Source organism: Rosa chinensis, chromosome 3 (assembly GCF_002994745.2).
Source record: "Rosa chinensis cultivar Old Blush chromosome 3, RchiOBHm-V2, whole genome shotgun sequence".
Taxonomy (NCBI): domain Eukaryota; kingdom Viridiplantae; phylum Streptophyta; class Magnoliopsida; order Rosales; family Rosaceae; genus Rosa; species Rosa chinensis.
The window spans coordinates 40,301,924-40,311,182 of record NC_037090.1 but is presented as its reverse complement, the minus strand read 5'-3'; the positions used below and the strand labels follow the sequence as shown (position 1 = coordinate 40,311,182).

General features: G+C 38.1%; 1 protein-coding gene across 3 annotated transcripts; it reads left to right on the top strand.

Annotated features, from left to right (window-relative positions):
• Positions 1-8,427, top strand: LOC112192275 (DNA repair protein RAD4). Of its 3 annotated transcripts, XM_040516388.1 has the most exons (14): positions 35-157; positions 623-742; positions 1,105-1,217; positions 1,308-1,599; positions 1,690-1,782; positions 2,322-2,414; positions 2,529-2,627; positions 2,866-2,915; positions 4,313-5,056; positions 5,841-6,216; positions 6,321-6,515; positions 6,625-6,777; positions 7,299-7,508; positions 7,757-8,427. In XM_040516388.1, the coding sequence occupies exons 4-14, from the start codon at positions 1,510-1,512 to the stop codon at positions 8,144-8,146; spliced, it is 2,493 nt and encodes an 830-aa protein (XP_040372322.1). In that variant the 5' UTR covers positions 35-157; positions 623-742; positions 1,105-1,217; positions 1,308-1,509; the 3' UTR covers positions 8,147-8,427. The 3 variants fall into 3 exon arrangements, with proteins under 3 accessions (XP_024187697.1, XP_040372322.1, XP_040372323.1); XM_024331929.2 differs by lacking the exon at positions 623-742 and having other exon boundaries at positions 1-157; positions 1,297-1,599; XM_040516389.1 differs by lacking the exons at positions 35-157; positions 623-742; positions 1,105-1,217 and having other exon boundaries at positions 1,458-1,599; positions 1,690-1,792.
• Positions 8,428-9,259: the final 832 nt, after the last annotated feature.

Genomic DNA, 9,259 nt, shown 5'->3' with positions numbered 1-9,259 from the left:
ACAATAAAAAGATGAGAGTAAAATAAGACCATAGCACCCTAATAACGATTTTAGGCGCGATCCTCTCTCTGTCTCTCTGTTCGTTGGGCGGTGCTGAGAAGCATGCGAGGCCAAAAGGAGAGCAAGCGTTCCAAAGAATCAGCAGCATCGGCATCAGGTTCAGCTTTTCTTTTCTGCTTCTGTTTGGTATCCCACAACATTTGTATTTTCTGGTGATCAAACGTTGTGTTTTTGATGCTACGAGCCCCAGTTTAGTATTTACTTGAAGTGGGTTTTATTCTGATGTTTGAACTCTTTGGTATTCGTTTTGTCTTTTGCTGAATTTGGAAGTGCATGTCTTGCCTTGGTTAAATTCTTCCTCACAAAAAGATGTACTTTTAATCGACTATAGATATAGCATTTGAAAGTTTTCTGTGAACTAGAGTCTCCATTGGAATTGTAGACAAGGTAGAAGAATATGGAGTCTTTAGAAGTTTAATTTGGAAGGCCAAAATACCTCCCAAGGCGCCCGGGCTTGTATCTGAGATAAGGATAGTGTCCGGGTGCCTCTCGTCTGCTCCATTGTCCTGTTGCTGCAGCCTTGTGGAGAAGATTTTTAAGCGTTTGCATTATTGAGTGTTAGGTACAAGTTATTTGGGACAAAATAGGGCTCCGCGGCTAGGTAGAGGAAGAGGATTTTTGAGGGAGCATGGAATGACGTGGTAGCTCAACTGTTGGATCAAGTTTGTTGGCCTCCCTTTAGGTATTGTATCATGTGAGTCTAGGGACATGCAATCTCTTATGATTGTAATGTGATAGTGTCTTAGTCTCATCTATTTATCCATCAAATTTTAGTTCATACATGTAGATTTGTGTATTTTTTACAGGGGACTTCTTGTCCCAAGTTACTGTTGTTTTTATTCTTTTTAAAAGAATTATTGCTTTCGAAGAAAAAACAAATGTTTACACTCGTGCATTACTGACATATCAGCAGCTGCTTAGAGACTTTTGATGGCTATGGTGTTCTGTGGCATCAAAACTAATGTTGTTAAGCTGGGATTGTTTAGGGATGTTAAAAAAGCAGTGTAATGCATTTGGTAGCTTACACTTGAATTTTGATTTCAGGAACTCTGGGTGACCTATCAGAGGAGGCTGTGGCCAAACTTGTCAGACGTGCAAATAGAAGTGGGAAAAAGAAATGTGAGAATCAACTTCATCCATGTGATTTGATTGGAAAGGTTTGTTTGATATTTTTGGTCCTCACCTCCATTTTTTATTCCTGTTTTCTTTACTTTTTATTGATTATATCATTTTCAGCAAGAGTCCAGGCCACAAAGAGACAAAAAAGATGTGGATGCAACAGTCGGATCCAATGCCTTGGAGACTCAAGCTTGTAGCAGAGATGCTTTGCAAAAGGTATCTAGGGATGCGAAAGGTGATGGGGAAAGCTTTCAGTGCTCTTTTACGAATAGCAGGGAAGAACTGAATGACTCAGATTGGGAAGATGGCCCAGTTCCAATTTCAAATTCCATGGGTGGTCATGAAGTGACTATTGAAATAAATGAAACACCTGATTCCAGAAGACGGAAACGTAGTCGTCGGGCTTCGGTTGAAGATAAGGTACATCTAGTTAGCATTTGACATGGGATATATCTCGTGATAATTCTAGCGTCCTGCACAAAGGTTTAACATTCTCTGGTTTTCTTCCAGGAATTGGCTGAACTTGTTCATAAAGCTCATTTACTCTGTTTAATTGCACGGGGAAGATTGATTGACAGAGCTTGTGATGATGCTCTTATTCAGGTTGTTTCTGGTAATTAGGATAACTATAATGATCATTATGAGTGAAAAAAAATTAGTAGTTATACGCACCACTAAATCTAAGTGATTGCTCATATTGATGCTCTTCTAGAGGTTATGTCTTGTAAGTTACTGTAACTATTGTCATCGTGATAATCCAAGCATATCAAACCGTTGTCATATATTTGTATGTATCATTTTACTCCATGTTCTCTAAAGCTTGCTAAAATAATGGGACATCAGTTCATTATCTTGTGACCAATTTTTGAGCATGCTTGTTTGTTTTGGTAATTAGGAGCATAATGAAAAAACCTTTTCTAAGTTTATTACTAAAGCACAATAGTTTTCAACTCACAATACTTGTTATCTTCAATTTTTTTTTGTGGGGACGGGGGGTGCTCTTTTTTCTTTTATTTATCTTCTCTCTCTCTTTCTTCCTGCATGTGGAAAGTGTAAGGAAATGAGGAAATATTTTTTTGAGATATTATTGGGTACAGAAAATTACTTCACTTCTTCCTGAGAAAATTTGATTACTGTGGCAGGCTTCCTTACTTTCTGTTCTACCAGAACACTTGCTGCATATATCCAAGGTTGCAAAACTTACTGCGAAGCATTTGCTTCCCCTAGTCTTTTGGGTATGGTTTTAGTTTCACTTGTTATTTTCCTGCATTAGACATGTGGACTTTGGTTCTAGGTTGATTAATGATGTATACTTTCTTTGTTTTGTTTGATGTGTTCCCACACATCAGTTTCAAAGTAATTTCCGTGTTAGAACTACAAGCGTGAGAAGATCATTTCATTCGGCTCTGAACTTTGCCCTTGAAACTCATGAAGGGACCCAAGAAGAGGTGAGCATTTCCTAATACAATCTCCCTATAGGGTTTTTGATCTCTGTGAACTCCTTTGAGTCAGTTATCTTCTGTAAGCCTAGTCAAGAGTATTGGATATAAACTGGCACTTATGATTTAGTGGAGTCTATGATTGAAAATTTTATTTATAGCGACAGTTTCAGACTGAATTTTACTTTGAGTGGTTGCATTGTTTATATAAATCAATTACAGCTCTAAGATGCCATTTTTGTTGCAGATTGCTGCATTGTCTGTGGCACTCTTCAGAGCTTTGAATCTTACAACCCGGTATGATATCTATTATGCCCAAAATGATAATAATGGTATCCTTGCACTGCTTTTGAATATAACTATATCCTCTTAATTTGAAGTGAACATATCTTGGATTTTTATCTTTCTAATGTCATCACTATTTCTCTCTCTTCTTTTCTTTTTCATTTTGGTGAACTTGAAGTTGTGGCTCATTTGTCTTTCAAAGACTATTGCTGAGGTTCTTCCAACTTCTGAATTGAGATGACATTAGTAAAGCACAATGTCTCTTTCTTGGTATTTTCTGATAATTTTCTAAGGCAACGGTGTAATATGAGTGTATTTGTGTTCAACCCTAATTGTTATACTTAAAAAATATGTAAAAGTTTGAATATAATATATGATTAACCCTCCTATATATGCTTAGTTTCTAGTGGTGTTTGAAGAATCATTCTTCTATTATTTAGTTGCATTATTATATAGTACAAAATTATGCTTCCTGCAAGTCTTTTTTGTAAATTTCTAAGTGACTATAGTTCTGCTCCAAACTTTGATCTTGCACACTTTCTCTGAAATGCCATTCCTCAAGAGACTAAGATACTAGGCCGGTTGGTGGTGCATGACAGATTGAATACATGTGAGATGCTTCAATGGAGGAGGCCACTTTATGTCTCTTGCCTCACTGTTGTGTCATATGCAAACTTTTCTGCAATTTGAATTGGCCTCCTATCTTTGGCTAAAGTTGTATAGGGAGGCTGGGGGTGACTTGGGAAGCACAAGTACAGATTTCTGCTCTGTTTGCTCATAACTGTCCTGGTATTGGAAAAGGGAAGAATGCTCAAATGTTGTGGGGGTCCGATGTCCTAGAAGAATTTTTGAAGTCTATCAGAAAGTAGGGTTGAGGATTTTGGGAGAGCATAAGATATGAGGGATACTTTGGGCTTCTTTCTGCAGCTTTTAAAGATTTAGTGTCTCTTGATTGGAGAGCAGCAGTAGTTTAGGAGTACTTTTTGTTTCTCTTTTGGGAGTTCCGTTAGGGGTCTTTGCTTTTGTTTTGAGTTTTTGCGGCATCTCTGTTTTGTGGACTTCATGTCTGCTTACTCTGTGTTTCCATTTCTTTTTAATAAATTTTGTTTCAAAAAAGTTGCATTCATATATATCCCAGTAATACTAGTGAACGGTGCCTGTTTTCATTAAAAGTAGACAATTCATCTACTTTTGGTTGTTCTTTAACATTAGGTAATTCTTTTTTTGAGTTCACTACTAGGAATCATGAACAGCTGTGATTTGTAGAAGTTTGAACCAACAGAATCAGTGTCATGACATTAAGATTAAGCTAATTGTATGCTCTTTACATCTAAAGAAAGTTGAAATTGAAGAAAAAGATCACAAGCTCCATCCTTGTAGTTACCATGTTTTGCATATTTTATTTTCAGGTTGGTGTCCATTTTGAATGTTGCCTCCTTAAAACCAGAGGCTGACAAGACTGACTGTTCTAGTGAAGATGCAAGCCGATTGAGTAAGGGAATATTCAGCACTTCAACCCCAATGGTGGCTAGAAGAAATGAGGTTCCTGTGTCTCCTGCTACAAGTAGTGAGAGAAACTCTGTCGGTGAAACTCCTCAGATCGGTTCATACAAAAGTGAGGACTGCCACCTTACCAGTAGCGAAACTCGGTGCAAAGGTTCTGATGTGTATGAGTTGAATGATAAAATGACTGATACTTTAGCATGTGAGGAATGGAATGATATGTCTGAAGCATGCCATACTAAGAAATCACAGGAATCAAAGAGAAGAGGGGATCTTGAGTTTGAAATGCAGTTGCAAATGGCTCTTTCCGCCACGGCAGTTCCGACTGCGGGTATAAAAATAGGTTCAGATAATAAAGACTCAAATAGTAATGTTGCAAAAAGATTGAAAAGAACTGTTTGTGAAGAATCACCAATTTCCTCCCAGAGTATCTCTACTGCAGTTGGATCGAGAAAAGAAGGATCCCCATTGTACTGGGCAGAAGTGTACTGCAATGGGGAAAACTTGACTGGAAAGTGGCTGCATATTGATGCTATCAATGCAATTATTGATGGAGAACAGAAGGTCGAAGCTGTAGCTGCTGCATGCAAAACGCCTTTGAGATATGTAGTTGCTTTCGCTGGGAATGGGGCTAAAGATGTGACTCGCAGGTTATTGTTTGCCTTTGATTTTATCTGCTTTCAGCATTTTTATAATTATGGCATACTTTTCATGCATTATCAGCTTCCTACTGCAAAAAGTGTGAGTTTGTACAGTGGGACTAGTTCTGAGTCCAGACACTTCGGTCCTATTTGCTTCTCGAAATGGAAAATATTAAATTTGCGTTCAACCCTGCCGCGGGGGCGGGGCGGTGGGGTGTAGTTTTTTACTTTTCTACCTCCTGCATCTTTTTTGCATGCAGCATACCAACCCAAGCCTCTAACACAAACAAGTCTGTTGAGGTTCGCTAGGCACTGCAGATTGCTGATGGATTTAATTAAAGCCCTAGGATAAGGTTGTCTGTATGTCTTGCTCTTTTTCCTCGCTTTTAAACATCTGGTCTTCATCTCTGGCTGTGTGCATCTATGCTATAGCCTATAGGAGTTGAACCCATTTTATTATTGGGTAATGTGTGCAAAAAGAAAAGAGGCTCTGGCAATCATGATCTACCATATGAAGGAAGTGACAGTATGTGATTTAACCTATACTGTTTCCTTTTTCCAACTTGTATCCGGAAAGGCTGAAAATTTGCAAACTGAGCACATAGCCTGCAGCGTAAACCAATCAAAACATGACGTTGGATCATTGTGATAAAACGTTGTTTTCTTTATCATATTATTGTCCTAGAAGATGGTGTAGTTCTATTGTTTATCGGCTTTAGAGTTGTATTGTTACTGTTATTGGTGCTTTTTGGTTACTCAGTGGTATCAGCATGGTCATATTCTCATATCACAGGTACTGTCTCAAGTGGTATCAGATAGCATCTCAACGAGTGAATCCAATTTGGTGGGATAAGGTGTTGGCACCACTGAGAGATTTAGAGGTGAGAGCAACAGGAGGCATGGTCCATTTGGATAAAGAACACACTGGTTCCTCATCTGAACATAATAAAGAAAATTTTTTGAACAAGTCTGGCAGTGCGGAAATGAATTATCTTCCAGGCAATGTCAACTTGAATGCGAAGTCTAGCCTAGAAGGCTCAAAAGAAACTGGAAAGGGGCTTGATGTAGAATCTTCTTCGAGGAGTTTTGAGATTGCTACCAGGAACTCCCTTGAGGATATGGAGTTGGAAACTAGGGCATTAACTGAGCCTCTTCCAACAAATCAACAGGTAGTGAATCAGTATATATTGTTTTCTATATATATTCTGACAATGCTTCCATTGCATAGGTACAAGGGTTTTACATTGTGCAATGTGTGGACTTCCATCTGCAGGCCTATAAAAACCATCACCTTTATGCTATTGAAAAATGGCTTACCAAGCATCAGGTACTTCATCCGAAAGGGCCAATTCTGGGGTTTTGTTCTGGTCATCCAGTTTACCCTAGGACATGTGTGCAAACTCTAAAGACAAAACACAAATGGCTGAGGGAGGGGCTGCAAGTTAAACCAAATGAGCGTCCTGTCAAGGTCTGTTTGGTTGATAATATGTGGAATACCTGGTGATGCTGTAAAACTGTTAGGTTTATTTTTCATTGTCATTTACAATAGCCTCACTCCTCCCATGTTGATTCTCCAGGAGTTGAAACGTTCTATCAAGCCTCAAAAGGTACAGGTTCTTGAAGATGATGATTATGTCGGGGGTAATTCAATTGGAACTATCGAACTTTATGGGAAGTGGCAACTTGAACCACTGCATCTGCCTCATGCTATTAATGGAAAAGTGCCAAAGGTATATTGCATCTAATTTTCTGTGGATGTGTATTGCAAGTAAAGATGGGTGATGAATAAGCATCAGTTGTCCTTGTATAGAAATGGTTGATAATACTTTGCTTTTCCTTCCATGTTACACTGTATATATACAGAAAGTTGGAAATTAGCACTCTACTTGCTTTAAAATGCATTTTCAACACCCCCTCTTTTTCATTATAAGCATACTTTTACTAAGAAAATAAAGTTTCAATACAACAAACTAGGATTCCTCTGAGCAATATAAGTAGGAGCATAGGACAAGTAGCAGGAACCTGCACAACAGAACTATAGGACTCACCTTAACTTTTATTTATGTTTAAGTAACTGATAAAACTATGTTGATAGAAAATAGTCTAAAATGACTAATCTCTATGCTCCCCCATCTCTTATTTCTACAGCAGCTTGAAAGTGCATTACTTAATTAATTAAATACTTTGGTTTTTCCTCATATTTCTTAATGAAGATTTATTATTACTGACTAAGAGCACATTTGATTTCTAGAATGATCATGGTAACGTGGAAGTATGGTCTGAGAAGTGCCTTCCACCAGGGACTGTGCATTTGAGGTTACCGAGGGTGTTTTCGGTTGCCAAGAGACTAGAAATTGATTACGCTCCCGCCATGGTTGATTTTGAATTCAAAAATGGTCAATCATATCCTGTCTTTGATGGTATAGTGGTGTGTGCTGAGTTCAAGGATGCAATATTGGAGGTAAACTGGACTGCAACTTTTTTCAGTGTATTATTTATTGTCCTTGATAATTTTACTTATCTGTTTGCTTTTTATATTTTTTGCTTTGACAAACAATTTGAACTGGTAATGGTAAAATGTTTGTCTTTTTGGCTCCTCTGAAGATGATGCGTTCCTTGTGCATTTTGAGGTTGTCTATTTTTCTTTTATTCAATTTCTAGTTTTCTGCCTTCAATCCTGACCAAAGTTGTTGTTCAATCATCCTTTAGGCTTATGCAGAGGAACGGGACAGAAGAGAGGCTGTAGAAAAGAAAAGATATGAAATGCAAGCTATTTCACGGTGGTATCAGCTTCTGTCTTCCATTGTAACTCGGCAGAGGATACAAAACCGTTATGGGGAGTCTTCATCTACAGCATCAGCTGAGACTGAAAATGTGAATAGTAAACTAGATGTACAGCTTGGTGGTGGTCAGAATGATGAGGAACCTCTTGGATGCCAGCAAGGAGGCCTACATGAAAATACACCGGATGATCCTACCATCGAGCTGGACAATCATGAGCATGTATTCTTGACAGAAAACCAGAGTTTTGATGAAGACAACTTGTTAGTTACAAAGAGGTGTCTGTGTGGATTTTCAGTGCAAGTGGAAGAACTGTAGCATCGCCACTGAACTAATATTCCTCGGAGCTAAAATTATGGTGCTTGTTGTAATCTAAGAATATTTGAGAATTACCAGTTGAACGCCTTACTCTACTTTTCAACTCGTCGGGAACTGAGCTCACAATGAACGACCTACCATGTGTTTTTGACATTCTGAGTCCATTCTGACTCTAATTAGCAAGCGAGTTGGATGTAAAAGTTGATAGTGGTGTACAGGAAAATTTTAGTTGATCCTATTTTCCAAGAAATGGGAAGGGCACTATAATTTGTTTTCTGGCCTTTTGTTTTGTTTTGAGTTAAGAATGACGGAGCAAGTAGAAAGGGAGAGAGAGGAAATGGAGATGTGAAACAGAATAGGGTAATAAAACAGAATGGTTTCTGTGTCCTCCTGTTTTGGCCCGAGTCATCCAAGTTTGGTTTTCCCATTTTTCCCTTCATATTATCGACCAAGACCAATTTAATAAACAAAACAAGCAATGAAGTATACTTCACAATTTGAGTTTCCCACCCACCTTGGAGACTGCGGAAAATTATCCAAGACATCAAGACTCTTGCTTCTTCTTTCGCTACTATAACCTTTAGACATGTTCTTAGAGAGGCAAATTTTGCTGCTGATTCAGTTACTAGTCTAGGCCATCTTCATTTTGATCGTATCTCGTGGGTTTAGAGATTCCCACCTGCTGTTGCTAGAGCTACTTTGTTTGACTCTGTAAACTGTGGAGGTCCTTGTGACCTGAGTATCTAATCTTTTCCTTTCGGATTAAAAAAAAAAAAAAAAAATATATATATATATATATATATATATATATATAAAATTAAGGGATTGATGGCTACATTCTGCAATACCATCAATGGCTCCACTAGACAAATTGGATGGCCAGAAAAAAAAAATTAAAAAAAAAAAAAGGATAGATTTAATGGTCCATTCAATTCAAGCCGCAGGACAAAGTGAACAAAACCCCTTCATCAGTTTTATCCCACAATCAAGTATTAAAGTTTGATTCCTTCCACTGAAAGCCACTGTAGCAAAGTTGAACACAATCCTGACACTTGCAAATAATGCTCGAACGACCTAATCACTTCCACTATTTGAAATTTGGAGATATGACAG